This window comes from Oncorhynchus masou, chromosome 23, assembly GCF_036934945.1.
Source record: "Oncorhynchus masou masou isolate Uvic2021 chromosome 23, UVic_Omas_1.1, whole genome shotgun sequence".
Lineage (NCBI taxonomy): Eukaryota > Metazoa > Chordata > Actinopteri > Salmoniformes > Salmonidae > Oncorhynchus > Oncorhynchus masou.
The window spans coordinates 803139-820324 of NC_088234.1; the positions used below are offsets into that span (position 1 = coordinate 803139).

The 17186-nt window shown below is 37.8% G+C and overlaps 1 protein-coding gene across 6 annotated transcripts in view; it reads right to left on the reverse strand.

Moving 5' to 3' along the window:
* Nucleotides 1–15697, reverse strand: part of LOC135510157 (butyrophilin subfamily 3 member A1-like) — a 69366-nt gene extending 53669 nt beyond the window's left edge. For all 6 annotated transcript variants that reach the window (XM_064930939.1, XM_064930938.1, XM_064930942.1 and 3 more), the window contains exon 1: nucleotides 15432–15697. In XM_064930939.1, coding sequence (XP_064787011.1) covers nucleotides 15432–15504 — 73 coding nt within the window. In that variant the 5' untranslated portion in view covers nucleotides 15505–15697. The remainder of the gene's footprint in view (nucleotides 1–15431) is intronic.
* Nucleotides 15698–17186: the final 1489 nt, after the last annotated feature.

Below are 17186 nucleotides of genomic sequence, written 5' to 3' on the forward strand. Positions count from 1 at the left end.
GACTACATGATTAGAGACATTACTGGGACAGTGCAGACTACATGATTAGAGACATTACTGGGACAGTGCAGACTACATGATTAGAGACATTACTGGGACAGTGCAGACTACATGATTAGAGACATTACTGGGACAGTGCAGACTACATGATTAGAGACATTACTGGGACAGTGCAGACTACATGATTAGACTGGGACAGTTACATGATTAGAGACATTACTGGGACAGTGCAGACTACATGATTAGAGACATTACTGGGACAGTGCAGACTACATGATTAGAGACATTACTGGGACAGTGCAGACTACATGATTAGAGACATTACTGGGACAGTGCAGACTACATGATTAGAGACATTACTGGGACAGTGCAGACTACATGATTAGAGACATTACTGGGACAGTGCAGACTACATGATTAGAGACATTACTGGGACAGTGCAGACTACATGATTAGAGACATTACTGGGACAGTGCAGACTACATGATTAGAGACATTACTGGGACAGTGCAGACTACATGATTAGAGACATTACTGGGACAGTGCAGACTACATGATTAGAGACATTACTGGGACAGTGCAGACTACATGATTAGAGACATTACTGGGACAGTGCAGACTACATGATTAGAGACATTACTGGGACAGTGCAGACTACATGATTAGAGACATTACTGGGACAGTGCAGACTACATGATTAGAGACATTACTGGGACAGTGCAGACTACATGATTAGAGACATTACTGGGACAGTGCAGACTACATGATTAGAGACATTACTGGGACAGTGCAGACTACATGATTAGAGACATTACTGGGACAGTGCAGACTACATGATTAGAGACATTACTGGGACAGTGCAGACTACATGATTAGAGACATTACTGGGACAGTGCAGACTACATGATTAGAGACATTACTGGGACAGTGCAGACTACATGATTAGAGACATTACTGGGACAGTGCAGACTACATGATTAGAGACATTACTGGGACAGTGCAGACTACATGATTAGAGACATTACTGGGACAGATTGCAGACTACATGATTAGAGACATTACTGGGACAGTGCAGACTACATGATTAGAGACATTACTGGGACAGTGCAGACTACATGATTAGAGACATTACTGGGACAGTGCAGACTACATGATTAGAGACATTACTGGGACAGTGCAGACTACATGATTAGAGACATTACTGGGACAGTGTAGACTACATGATTAGAGACATTACTGGGACAGTGTAGACTACATGATTAGAGACATTACTGGGACAGACTACATGATTAGAGACATTACTACATGATTAGAGACATTACTGGGACAGTGCAGACTACATGATTAGAGACATTACTGGGACAGTGTAGACTGCAGACTACATGATTAGAGACATTACTGGGACAGATTGTAGACTACATGATTAGAGACATTACTGGGACAGTGTAGACTACATGATTAGAGACATTACTGGGACAGTGTAGACTACATGATTAGAGACATTACTGGGACAGTGTAGACTACATGATTAGAGACATTACTGGGACAGTGTAGACTACATGATTAGAGACATTACTGGGACAGTGTAGACTACATGATTAGAGACATTACTGGGACAGTGTAGACTACATGATTAGAGACATTACTGGGACAGTGTAGACTACATGATTAGAGACATTACTGGGACAGTGTAGACTACATGATTAGAGACATTACTGGGACAGTGTAGACTACATGATTAGAGACATTACTGGGACAGTGTAGACTACATGATTAGAGACATTACTGGGACAGTGTAGACTACATGATTAGAGACATTACTGGGACAGTGTAGACTACATGATTAGAGACATTACTGGGACAGTGTAGACTACATGATTAGAGACATTACTGGGACAGTGTAGACTACATGATTAGAGACATTACTGGGACAGTGTAGACTACATGATTAGAGACATTACTGGGACAGTGTAGACTACATGATTAGAGACATTACTGGGACAGTGTAGACTACATGATTAGAGACATTACTGGGACAGTGTAGACTACATGATTAGAGACATTACTGGGACAGTGTAGACTACATGATTAGAGACATTACTGGGACAGTGTAGACTACATGATTAGAGACATTACTGGGACAGTGTAGACTACATGATTAGAGACATTACTGGGACAGTGTAGACTACATGATTAGAGACATTACTGGGACAGTGTAGACTACATGATTAGAGACATTACTGGGACAGTGTAGACTACATGATTAGAGACATTACTGGGACAGTGTAGACTACATGATTAGAGACATTACTGGGACAGTGTAGACTACATGATTAGAGACATTACTGGGACAGTGTAGACTACATGATTAGAGACATTACTGGGACAGTGTAGACTACATGATTAGAGACATTACTGGGACAGTGTAGACTACATGATTAGAGACATTACTGGGACAGTGTAGACTACATGATTAGAGACATTACTGGGACAGTGTAGACTACATGATTAGAGACATTACTGGGACAGTGTAGACTACATGATTAGAGACATTACTGGGACATGATTAGAGTGTAGACTACATGATTAGAGACATTACTGGGACAGTGTAGACTACATGATTAGAGACATTACTGGGACAGTGTAGACTACATTGATTAGAGACATTACTGGGACAGTGTAGACTACATGATTAGAGACATTACTGGGACAGTGTAGACTACATGATTAGAGACATTACTGGGACAGTGTAGACTACATGATTAGAGACATTACTGGGACAGTGTAGACTACATGATTAGAGACATTACTGGGACAGTGTAGACTACATGATTAGAGACATTACTGGGACAGTGTAGACTACATGATTAGAGACATTACTGGGACAGTGTAGACTACATGATTAGAGACATTACTGGGACAGTGTAGACTACATGATTAGAGACATTACTGGGACAGTGTAGACTACATGATTAGAGACATTACTGGGACAGTGTAGACTACATGATTAGAGACATTACTGGGACAGTGTAGACTACATGATTAGAGACATTACTGGGACAGATTGACATTACTGGGACAGTGTAGACATGATTAGAGACATTACTGGGACAGTGTAGACTACATGATTAGAGACATTACTGGGACAGTGTAGACTACATGATTAGAGACATTACTGGGACAGTGTAGACTACATGATTAGAGACATTACTGGGACAGTGTAGACTACATGATTAGAGACATTACTGGGACAGTGTAGACTACATGATTAGAGACATTACTGGGACAGTGTAGACTACATGATTAGAGACATTACTGGGACAGTGTAGACTACATGATTAGAGACATTACTGGGACAGTGTAGACTACATGATTAGAGACATTACTGGGACAGTGTAGACTACATGATTAGAGACATTACTGGGACAGTGTAGACTACATGACATTACTGGGACAGTGTAGACTACATGATTAGAGACATTACTGGGACAGTGTAGACTACATGATTAGAGACATTACTGGGACAGTGTAGACTACATGATTAGAGACATTACTGGGACAGTGTAGACTACATGATTAGAGACATTACTGGGACAGTGTAGACTACATGATTAGAGACATTACTGGGACAGTGTAGACTACATGATTAGAGACATTACTGGGACAGTGTAGACTACATGATTAGAGACATTACTGGGACAGTGTAGACTACATGATTAGAGACATTACTGGGACAGTGTAGACTACATGATTAGAGACATTACTGGGACAGTGTAGACTACATGATTAGAGACATTACTGGGACAGTGTAGACTACATGATTAGAGACATTACTGGGACAGTGTAGACTACATGATTAGAGACATTACTGGGACAGTGTAGACTACATGATTAGAGACATTACTGGGACAGTGTAGACTACATGATTAGAGACACATGATTAGAGACATTACTGGGACAGTGTAGACTACATGATTAGAGATTACTGGGACAGTGTAGACTACATGATTAGAGATTAGAGACGTTACTGGGACAGTGTAGACTACATGATTAGAGACGTTACTGGGACAGTGTAGACTACATGATTAGAGACGTTACTGGGACAGTGTAGACTACATGATTAGAGACATTACTGGGACAGTGTAGACTACATGATTAGAGACATTACTGGGACAGTGTAGACTACATGATTAGAGACATTACTGGGACAGTGTAGACTACATGATTAGAGACATTACTGGGACAGTGTAGACTACATGATTAAAGACATTACTGGGACAGTGTAGACTACATGATTAAAGACATTACTGGGACAGTGTAGACTACATGATTAGAGACATTACTGGGACAGTGTAGACTACATGATTAGAGACATTACTGGGACAGTGTAGACTACATGATTAGAGACATTACTGGGACAGTGTAGACTACATGATTAGAGACATTACTGGGACAGTGTAGACTACATGATTAGAGACATTACTGGGACAGTGCAGACTACATGATTAGAGACATTACTGGGACAGTGTAGACTACATGATTAGAGACATTACTGGGACAGTGTAGACTACATGATTAGAGACATTACTGGGACAGTGTAGACTACATGATTAGAGACATTACTGGGACAGTGTAGACTACATGATTAGAGACATTACTGGGACAGTGTAGACTACATGATTAGAGACATTACTGGGACAGTGCAGACTACATGATTAGAGACATTACTGGGACAGTGTAGACTACATGATTAGAGACATTACTGGGACAGTGTAGACTACATGATTAGAGACATTACTGGGACAGTGTAGACTACATGATTAGAGACATTACTGGGACAGTGTAGACTACATGATTAAAGACATTACTGAAACTATATAACCTTCCTGTATTCTGACTAGATCAGATGGTGTTAAACTATATAACCTTCCTGTATTCTGACTAGATCAGATGGTGTTAAACTATATAACCTTCCTGTATTCTGACTAGATCAGATGGAGTTAAACTATATAACCTTCCTGTATTCTGACTAGATCAGATGGTGTTAAACTATATAACCTTCCTGTATTCTGACTAGATCAGATGGTGTTAAACTATATAACCTTCCTGTATTCTGACTAGATGGTGTTAAACTATATCACCTTCCTGTATTCTGACTAGATGGTGTTAAACTATATAACCTTCCTGTATTCTGACTAGATCAGATGGTGTTAAACTATATAACCTTCCTGTATTCTGACTAGATCAGATGGTGTTAAACTATATAACCTTCCTGTATTCTGACTAGATGGTGTTAAACTATATCACCTTCCTGTATTCTGACTAGATCAGATGGTGTTAAACTATATAACCTTCCAGTATTCTGACTAGATGGAGTTAAACTATATAACCTTCCTGTATTCTGACTAGATGGAGTTAAACTATATAACCTTCCTGTATTCTGACTAGATGGTGTTAAACTATATCACCTTCCTGTATTCTGACTAGATCAGATGGTGTTAAACTATATAACCTTCCTGTATTCTGACTAGATGGAGTTAAACTATATCACCTTCCTGTATTCTGACTAGATGGAGTTAAACTATATAACCTTCCTGTATTCTGACTAGATGGAGTTAAACTATATAACCTTCCAGTATTCTGACTAGATGGAGTTAAACTATATCACCTTCCTGTATTCTGACTAGATCAGATGGTGTTAAACTATATAACCTTCCTGTATTCTGACTAGATCAGATGGTGTTAAACTATATCACCTTCCTGTATTCTGAATATATCAGATGGAGTTAAACTGTATAACCTTCCTGTATTCTGACTAGATCAGATGGTGTTAAACTATATAACCTTCCTGTATTCTGACTAGATCAGATGGTGTTAAACTATATAACCTTCCTGTATTCTGACTAGATGGTGTTAAACTATATCACCTTCCTGTATTCTGACTAGATCAGATGGAGTTAAAACTATATAACCTTCCTGTATTCTGACTAGATCAGATGGTGTTAAACTATATAACCTTCCTGTATTCTGACTAGATGGTGTTAAACTATATAACCTTCCTGTATTCTGACTAGATGGTGTTAAACTATATAACCTTCCTGTATTCTGACTAGATGGTGTTAAACTATATAACCTTCCTGTATTCTGACTAGATCAGATGGTGTTAAACTATATAACCTTCCTGTATTCTGACTAGATCAGATGGTGTTAAACTATATAACCTTCCTGTATTCTGACTAGATCAGATGGTGTTAAACTATATAACCTTCCTGTATTCTGACTAGATGGTGTTAAACTATATCACCTTCCTGTATTCTGACTAGATCAGATGGTGTTAAACTATATAACCTTCCTGTATTCTGACTAGATGGTGTTAAACTATATAACCTTCCTGTATTCTGACTAGATCAGATGGTGTTAAACTATATAACCTTCCTGTATTCTGACTAGATCAGATGGTGTTAAACTATATAACCTTCCTGTATTCTGACTAGATCAGATGGAGTTAAACTGTATAACCTTCCTGTATTCTGACTAGATGGTGTTAAACTATATAACCTTCCTGTATTCTGACTAGATGGTGTTAAACTGTATAACCTTCCTGTATTCTGACTAGATGGTGTTAAACTATATAACCTTCCTGTATTCTGACTAGATGGTGTTAAACTATATAACCTTCCTGTATTCTGACTAGATGGTGTTAAACTATATAACCTTCCTGTATTCTGACTAGATCAGATGGTGTTAAACTATATAACCTTCCAGTATTCTGACTAGATGGTGTTAAACTATATAACCTTCCTGTATTCTGACTAGATGTTGTTAAACTATATAACCTTCCTGTATTCTGACTAGATGGTGTTAAACTATATAACCTTCCAGTATTCTGACTAGATCAGATGGTGTTAAACTATATCACCTTCCTGTATTCTGACTAGATGGTGTTAAACTATATAACCTTCCAGTATTCTGACTAGATCAGATGGTGTTAAACTATATAACCTTCCTGTATTCTGACTAGATCAGATGGTGTTAAACTATATAACCTTCCTGTATTCTGACTAGATGTTGTTAAACTATATAACCTTCCTGTATTCTGACTAGATGGTGTTAAACTATATAACCTTCCAGTATTCTGACTAGATGTTGTTAAACTATATAACCTTCCTGTATTCTGACTAGATGTTGTTAAACTATATAACCTTCCTGTATTCTGACTAGATGTTGTTAAACTATATAACCTTCCTGTATTCTGACTAGATGGTGTTAAACTATATAACCTTCCAGTATTCTGACTAGATGTTGTTAAACTATATAACCTTCCTGTATTCTGACTAGATGGTGTTAAACTGTATAACCTTCCTGTATTCTGACTAGATGGTGTTAAACTATATAACCTTCCAGTATTCTGACTAGATCAGATGGTGTTAAACTATATCACCTTCCTGTATTCTGACTAGATCAGATGGTGTTAAACTATATAACCTTCCAGTATTCTGACTAGATCAGATGGTGTTAAACTATATAACCTTCCTGTATTCTGACTAGATGGTGTTAAACTATATAACCTTCCTGTATTCTGACTAGATGGTGTTAAACTATATAACCTTCCTGTATTCTGACTAGATCAGATGGTGACCCCACCTCTTCAAGGAATACCTAGGATAGGATAAGTAATCCTTCTCACCACCCTCCCCCCCTTAATGATTTAGATGCACTATTGTAAAGTGGCTGTTCCACTGGATGTCAGAAGGTGAATTCACCAATTTGTAAGTCGATCTGGATAAGAGCGTCTGCTAAATGACTTAAATGTAAATGGTGTTAAACTATATAACCTTCCTGTATTCTGACTAGATGGAGTTAAACTATATAACCTTCCTGTATTCTGACTAGATGGTGTTAAACTATATAACCTTCCTGTATTCTGACTAGATCAGATGGTGTTAAACTATATCACCTTCCTGTATTCTGACTAGATGGTGTTAAACTATATAACCTTCCTGTATTCTGACTAGATCAGATGGTGTTAAACTATATCACCTTCCTGTATTCTGACTAGATGGAGTTAAACTATATAACCTTCCTGTATTCTGACTAGATGGTGTTAAACTATATCACCTTCCTGTATTCTGACTAGATGGAGTTAAACTATATAACCTTCCTGTATTCTGACTAGATGGTGTTAAACTATATAACCTTCCTGTATTCTGACTAGATCAGATGGTGTTAAACTATATCACCTTCCTGTATTCTGACTAGATGGAGTTAAACTATATAACCTTCCTGTATTCTGACTAGATCAGATGGTGTTAAACTATATAACCTTCCTGTATTCTGACTAGATCAGATGGTGTTAAACTATATAACCTTCCTGTATTCTGACTAGATCAGATGGAGTTAAACTATATAACCTTCCTGTATTCTGACTAGATCAGATGGTGTTAAACTATATAACCTTCCTGTATTCTGACTAGATCAGATGGTGTTAAACTATATAACCTTCCTGTATTCTGACTAGATGGTGTTAAACTATATCACCTTCCTGTATTCTGACTAGATCAGATGGTGTTAAACTATATAACCTTCCAGTATTCTGACTAGATGGAGTTAAACTATATAACCTTCCTGTATTCTGACTAGATGGAGTTAAACTATATAACCTTCCTGTATTCTGACTAGATGGTGTTAAACTATATCACCTTCCTGTATTCTGACTAGATCAGATGGTGTTAAACTATATAACCTTCCTGTATTCTGACTAGATGGAGTTAAACTATATAACCTTCCAGTATTCTGACTAGATGGAGTTAAACTATATCACCTTCCTGTATTCTGACTAGATGGAGTTAAACTATATCACCTTCCTTTATTCTGACTAGATCAGATGGTGTTAAACTATATAACCTTCCTGTATTCTGACTAGATGGAGTTAAACTATATAACCTTCCAGTATACTGACTAGATGGAGTTAAACTATATCACCTTCCTGTATTCTGACTAGATGGAGTTAAACTATATCACCTTCCTGTATTCTGACTAGATCAGATGGTGTTAAACTATATAACCTTCCTGTATTCTGACTAGATCAGATGGAGTTAAACTGTATAACCTTCCTGTATTCTGACTAGATCAGATGGTGTTAAACTATATAACCTTCCTGTATTCTGACTAGATCAGATGGTGTTAAACTGTATAACCTTCCTGTATTCTGACTAGATCAGATGGTGTTAAACTATATCACATTCCTGTATTCTGACTAGATGGTGTTAAACTATATCACCTTCCTGTATTCTGACTAGATGGAGTTAAACTATATAACCTTCCTGTATTCTGACTAGATCAGATGGTGTTAAACTATATAACCTTCCTGTATTCTGACTAGATCAGATGGTGTTAAACTATATAACCTTCCTGTATTCTGACTAGATGGGGTTAAACTATATCACCTTCCTGTATTCTGACTAGATCAGATGGAGTTAAAACTATATAACCTTCCTGTATTCTGACTAGATCAGATGGTGTTAAACTATATAACCTTCCTGTATTCTGACTAGATGATGTTAAACTATATAACCTTCCTGTATTCTGACTAGATGGTGTTAAACTATATAACCTTCCAGTATTCTGACTAGATCAGATGGTGTTAAACTATATAACCTTCCTGTATTCTGACTAGATCAGATGTTAAACTATATAACCTTCCTGTATTCTGACTAGATCAGATGGTGTTAAACTATATAACCTTCCTGTATTCTGACTAGATGGTGTTAAACTATATAACCTTCCTGTATTCTGACTAGATCAGATGGTGTTAAACTATATAACCTTCCTGTATTCTGACTAGATCAGATGTTAAACTATATAACCTTCCTGTATTCTGACTAGATCAGATGGTGTTAAACTATATAACCTTCCTGTATTCTGACTAGATGGTGTTAAACTATATAACCTTCCTGTATTCTGACTAGATCAGTTGGTGTTAAACTGTATAACCTTCCTGTATTCTGACTAGATCAGATGGTGTTAAACTATATAACCTTCCTGTATTCTGACTAGATCAGATGGTGTTAAACTATATAACCTTCCTGTATTCTGACTAGATGGTGTTAAACTATATAACCTTCCTGTATTCTGACTAGATCAGATGGAGTTCAACTGTATAACCTTCCTGTATTCTGACTAGATGGTGTTAAACTATATAACCTTCCTGTATTCTGACTAGATCAGATGGTGTTAAACTATATAACCTTCCTGTATTCTGACTAGATCAGATGGTGTTAAACTATATAACCTTCCTGTATTCTGACTAGATGGTGTTAAACTATATAACCTTCCTGTATTCTGACTAGATGGTGTTAAACTATATCACCTTCCTGTATTCTGACTAGATCAGATGGTGTTAAACTATATAACCTTCCTGTATTCTGACTAGATCAGATGGTGTTAAACTATATAACCTTCCAGTATTCTGACTAGATGTTGTTAAACTATATAACCTTTCCTGTATTCCGACTAGATGTTGTTAAACTATATAACCTTCCTGTATTCTGACTAGATGGTGTTAAACTATATAACCTTCCAGTATTCTGACTAGATCAGATGGTGTTAAACTATATCACCTTCCTGTATTCTGACTAGATGGTGTTAAACTATATAACCTTCCAGTATTCTGACTAGATCAGATGGAGTTAAACTGTATAACCTTCCTGTATTCTGACTAGATCAGATGGTGTTAAACTATATAACCTTCCTGTATTCTGACTAGATCAGATGGTGTTAAACTGTATAACCTTCCTGTATTCTGACTAGATCAGATGGTGTTAAACTATATCACCTTCCTGTATTCTGACTAGATGGTGTTAAACTATATCACCTTCCTGTATTCTGACTAGATGGAGTTAAACTATATAACCTTCCTGTATTCTGACTAGATCAGATGGTGTTAAACTATATAACCTTCCTGTATTCTGACTAGATGGAGTTAAACTATATAACCTTCCTGTATTCTGACTAGATCAGATGGTGTTAAACTATATAACCTTCCTGTATTCTGACTAGATCAGATGGTGTTAAACTATATAACCTTCCTGTATTCTGACTAGATGGGGTTAAACTATATCACCTTCCTGTATTCTGACTAGATCAGATGGAGTTAAAACTATATAACCTTCCTGTATTCTGACTAGATCAGATGGTGTTAAACTATATAACCTTCCTGTATTCTGACTAGATGGTGTTAAACTATATAACCTTCCTGTATTCTGACTAGATGGTGTTAAACTATATAACCTTCCAGTATTCTGACTAGATCAGATGGTGTTAAACTATATAACCTTCCTGTATTCTGACTAGATCAGATGTTAAACTATATAACCTTCCTGTATTCTGACTAGATCAGATGGTGTTAAACTATATAACCTTCCTGTATTCTGACTAGATGGTGTTAAACTATATAACCTTCCTGTATTCTGACTAGATCAGATGGTGTTAAACTATATAACCTTCCTGTATTCTGACTAGATCAGATGTTAAACTATATAACCTTCCTGTATTCTGACTAGATCAGATGGTGTTAAACTATATAACCTTCCTGTATTCTGACTAGATGGTGTTAAACTATATAACCTTCCTGTATTCTGACTAGATCAGTTGGTGTTAAACTGTATAACCTTCCTGTATTCTGACTAGATCAGATGGTGTTAAACTATATAACCTTCCTGTATTCTGACTAGATCAGATGGTGTTAAACTATATAACCTTCCTGTATTCTGACTAGATCAGATGGTGTTAAACTATATAACCTTCCTGTATTCTGACTAGATGGTGTTAAACTATATAACCTTCCTGTATTCTGACTAGATCAGATGGAGTTCAACTGTATAACCTTCCTGTATTCTGACTAGATGGTGTTAAACTATATAACCTTCCTGTATTCTGACTAGATCAGATGGTGTTAAACTATATAACCTTCCTGTATTCTGACTAGATGGTGTTAAACTATATCACCTTCCTGTATTCTGACTAGATCAGATGGTGTTAAACTATATAACCTTCCTGTATTCTGACTAGATCAGATGGTGTTAAACTATATAACCTTCCAGTATTCTGACTAGATGTTGTTAAACTATATAACCTTCCTGTATTCTGACTAGATGTTGTTAAACTATATAACCTTCCTGTATTCTGACTAGATGGTGTTAAACTATATAACCTTCCAGTATTCTGACTAGATCAGATGGTGTTAAACTATATCACCTTCCTGTATTCTGACTAGATGGTGTTAAACTATATAACCTTCCAGTATTCTGACTAGATCAGATGGTGTTAAACTATATAACCTTCCTGTATTCTGACTAGATCAGATGGTGTTAAACTATATAACCTTCCTGTATTCTGACTAGATGTTGTTAAACTATATAACCTTCCTGTATTCTGACTAGATGGTGTTAAACTATATAACCTTCCAGTATTCTGACTAGATGTTGTTAAACTATATAACCTTCCTGTATTCTGACTAGATGTTGTTAAACTATATAACCTTCCTGTATTCTGACTAGATGTTGTTAAACTATATAACCTTCCTGTATTCTGACTAGATGTTGTTAAACTATATAACCTTCCTGTATTCTGACTAGATGTTGTTAAACTATATAATCTTCCTGTATTCTGACTAGATGGTGTTAAACTATATAACCTTCCAGTATTCTGACTAGATGTTGTTAAACTATATAACCTTCCTGTATTCTGACTAGATGGTGTTAAACTGTATAACCTTCCTGTATTCTGACTAGATGGTGTTAAACTATATAACCTTCCAGTATTCTGACTAGATCAGATGGTGTTAAACTATATCACCTTCCTGTATTCTGACTAGATCAGATGGTGTTAAACTATATAACCTTCCAGTATTCTGACTAGATCAGATGGTGTTAAACTATATAACCTTCCTGTATTCTGACTAGATGGTGTTAAACTATATAACCTTCCTGTATTCTGACTAGATGGTGTTAAACTATATAACCTTCCTGTATTCTGACTAGATCAGATGGTGACCCCACCTCTTCAAGGAATACCTAGGATAGGATAAGTAATCCTTCTCACCACCCTCCCCCCCCTTAATGATTTAGATGCACTATTGTAAAGTGGCTGTTCCACTGGATGTCAGAAGGTGAATTCACCAATTTGTAAGTCGATCTGGATAAGAGCGTCTGCTAAATGACTTAAATGTAAATGGTGTTAAACTATATAACCTTCCTGTATTCTGACTAGATGGAGTTAAACTATATAACCTTCCTGTATTCTGACTAGATGGTGTTAAACTATATAACCTTCCTGTATTCTGACTAGATCAGATGGTGTTAAACTATATCACCTTCCTGTATTCTGACTAGATGGTGTTAAACTATATAACCTTCCTGTATTCTGACTAGATCAGATGGTGTTAAACTATATCACCTTCCTGTATTCTGACTAGATGGAGTTAAACTATATAACCTTCCTGTATTCTGACTAGATGGTGTTAAACTATATCACCTTCCTGTATTCTGACTAGATGGAGTTAAACTATATAACCTTCCTGTATTCTGACTAGATGGTGTTAAACTATATAACCTTCCTGTATTCTGACTAGATGGTGTTAAACTATATCACCTTCCTGTATTCTGACTAGATGGAGTTAAACTATATAACCTTCCTGTATTCTGACTAGATGGTGTTAAACTATATAACCTTCCTGTATTCTGACTAGATCAGATGGTGTTAAACTATATCACCTTCCTGTATTCTGACTAGATGGAGTTAAACTATATAACCTTCCTGTATTCTGACTAGATCAGATGGTGTTAAACTATATCACCTTCCTGTATTCTGACTAGATGTTGTTAAACTATATAACCTTCCTGTATTCTGACTAGATGTTGTTAAACTATATAACCTTCCTGTATTCTGACTAGATGGAGTTAAACTATATAACCTTCCTGTATTCTGACTAGATGGAGTTAAACTATATAACCTTCCTGTATTCTGACTAGATGTTGTTAAACTATATAACCTTCCTGTATTCTGACTAGATGGTGTTAAACTATATAACCTTCCTGTATTCTGACTAGATGGAGTTAAACTATATAACCTTCCTGTATTCTGACTAGATGGAGTTAAACTATATAACCTTCCTGTATTCTGACTAGATGGTGTTAAACTATATCACCTTCCTGTATTCTGACTAGATGGTGTTAAACTATATCACCTTCCTGTATTCTGACTAGATGGTGTTAAACTATATCACCTTCCTGTATTCTGACTAGATGGTGTTAAACTATATCACCTTCCTGTATTCTGACTAGATGGAGTTAAACTATATGTGTCAGAAGAAACACAGGAGTCGCAAGGGCGAGATGAGATATCCCTGCCGGCCAAACCCTCCCAAACATGGACGACACTGACCCAATTGTGCACCGCCCCATGAGTCTCGCGGTCACGGCCGGCTGCGACAGAGCCTGGGCTCGAACCCAGAGTCTCTGGTGGTACAGCCAACACTGCGATGCAGCGTGCCAGCCAGGAGGCCCATTATCACCCCTTTAAATCATTTGCTTGCCCTTGTTGGAAGTCAGTAGGTCATATGACCAAGGAGCTATTGAAATGTCAAAGTATGTCAAATTTGTGTAAAATCGTGTGAGATTAAAATGGACAAACTATAGGATGTGCAATATAGAAGGGTAGTCAGTAGACATTCTGAACCTTGTTTGAAGGCACTATGTCACATGACCAAGGAGCTATTCAAATTTAAAAATATAAATCATTTAAAATGGTGCGATATGTAAATCGACAAAAAGTGTTTGCATTGTGTGTCTATGCCATCGGGTTAGCTAGAACCAGTTTGAAAGTTTTAGGAGTATTGGTTAAATAACTATTGAAATTAGAAAACATTGATTTGTCACTATGTTGACGGTCCCGAACTGCTGTTGGTGGAGGAAGGAAAACTACAGGCGAATATCCAACCTGAATCCGTCTTCACTTCGGTGTAAAACGTCTCCTCTTTCTAGTCATAAACATGGCGACACTTCCTTCAGCCCAACAACTTAACACCCTCTACTTTATGCGCCACTTCGATACAGCTACGATTTTCGTAACAAGTTAGGAGAGCATTTTCGCTAACACTTTAGCTAAACTTAACTAATTCTCCTAACCTGCTTCGAAAAAGTCACTGTTGTATCGAAGTAGCGTGAAAACAGTGTTTCTCTGCCACGGACAGCACCACCCTACAGCACCACACCCAAACTGTCCCGTCTGATCAGACGACAAGACATCGACATTTCCTGCACTCGGTTATGATCCTGCACTTGAATTCTCCCCGTTTCTTTCTTATTAATATTATGTTCAGATAATAAAATAGCCTACAGGCTAAATAATGAAGGAATAATGTTGGGTCCTACCTGTCGTTATCAATGAAACACTGATGAACAGAATCCCAAAACACCAGACCGCCGAGGTCGGAAAGGTCTTCATTTCACGAACAAAACAAGTCTGACTCCAAGGTAAAGCTGTTTGTAACTGGTGAATAAAACTATTAGGAGTTTAGAAAAATAAACCAAAACTGTCGAAAGGCTAATTTGGCAACGAACAGAATGTAACACGACGTCTGTTCCAGAAATAACGGAGGAAACGGGTGGTGGAGTTTCACACTTTACTTTCACTTTCACTTACAATACTTCTAGTTGAATATCATCTTGCGATATCTAGATCCCTCTAGTGTTCTGAGACGGACATTAACTTAATGTCATCTCGCGATATCTAGCTCAGTCTAGTGTTCTGATATGGACATGAACTTCATCTCATCTCGCGATATCTAGCTCGGTCTAGTGTTCTGATATGGACATGAACTTCATGCCAAATGTTCTAGAACATGTGAATCATGAAATAAATGTGACAACAACAGTGCGACCCGTCATTCAGGGCAGATGGGGCTCTTTTTTTTCGCTAACAGAAATGCTTGGACACACCTACCCATTCAAGGGTTTTTCTTTATTCTTACTATTTTCTACATTGTAGAATAATAGTGGAGAAATAAAAACTATGAAATAACACAAATGGAATCATGAATCAAAATATACACTGCTCCAAAAAATAAAGGGAACACTAAAATAACACATCCTAGTTCTGAATGAATGAAATATTCTTATTAAATACTTTTTTCTTTACATAGTTGAATGTGCTGACAACAAAATCACACAAAAATTATCAGTAGTGTGTGTGGCTTCCACGTGCCACACACACGTGCCACACACGACTTGATTAGTGTAGTGTCAACAACGCAGCCACTGCCAGCTAGCCTACAAAGTCAACAACGTAGCCACTGCCAGCTAGCCTACTCCAGCAGTACTGTATCATTTCAATCATTTTAGTCAATAAGATTCTTGCTACGTAAGCTTAACTTTCAAGAACATTCGAGACGTGTAGTCCACTTGTCATTCCAATCTCCTTTGCATTAGCGTAGCCTCTTCTGTAGCCTGTCAACTATGTGTCTATCTATCCCTCTTCTCTCCTCTCTGCACAGACCATACAAACGCTCCACACCGCGTGGCCGCGGCCACCCTAATCTGGTGGTCCCAGCGCGCACGACCCACGTGGAGTTCCAGGTCTCCGGTAGCCTCTGGAACTGCCGATCTGCGGCCAACAAGGCAGAGTTCATCTCAGCCTATGCCTCCCTCCAGTCCCTCGACTTCTTGGCACTGACGGAAACATGGATCACCACAGACAACACTGCTACTCCTACTGCTCTCTCTTCGTCCGCCCACGTGTTCTCGCACACCCCGAGAGCTTCTGGTCAGCGGGGTGGTGGCACCGGGATCCTCATCTCTCCCAAGTGGTCATTCTCTCTTTCTCCCCTTACCCATCTGTCTATCGCCTCCTTTGAATTCCATGCTGTCACAGTTACCAGCCCTTTCAAGCTTAACATCCTTATCATTTATCGCCCTCCAGGTTCCCTCGGAGAGTTCATCAATGAGCTTGATGCCTTGATAAGCTCCTTTCCTGAGGACGGCTCACCTCTCACAGTCCTGGGCGACTTTAACCTCCCCACGTCTACCTTTGACTCATTCCTCTCTGCCTCCTTCTTTCCACTCCTCTCCTCTTTTGACCTCACCCTCTCACCTTCCCCCTACTCACAAGGCAGGCAATACGCTCGACCT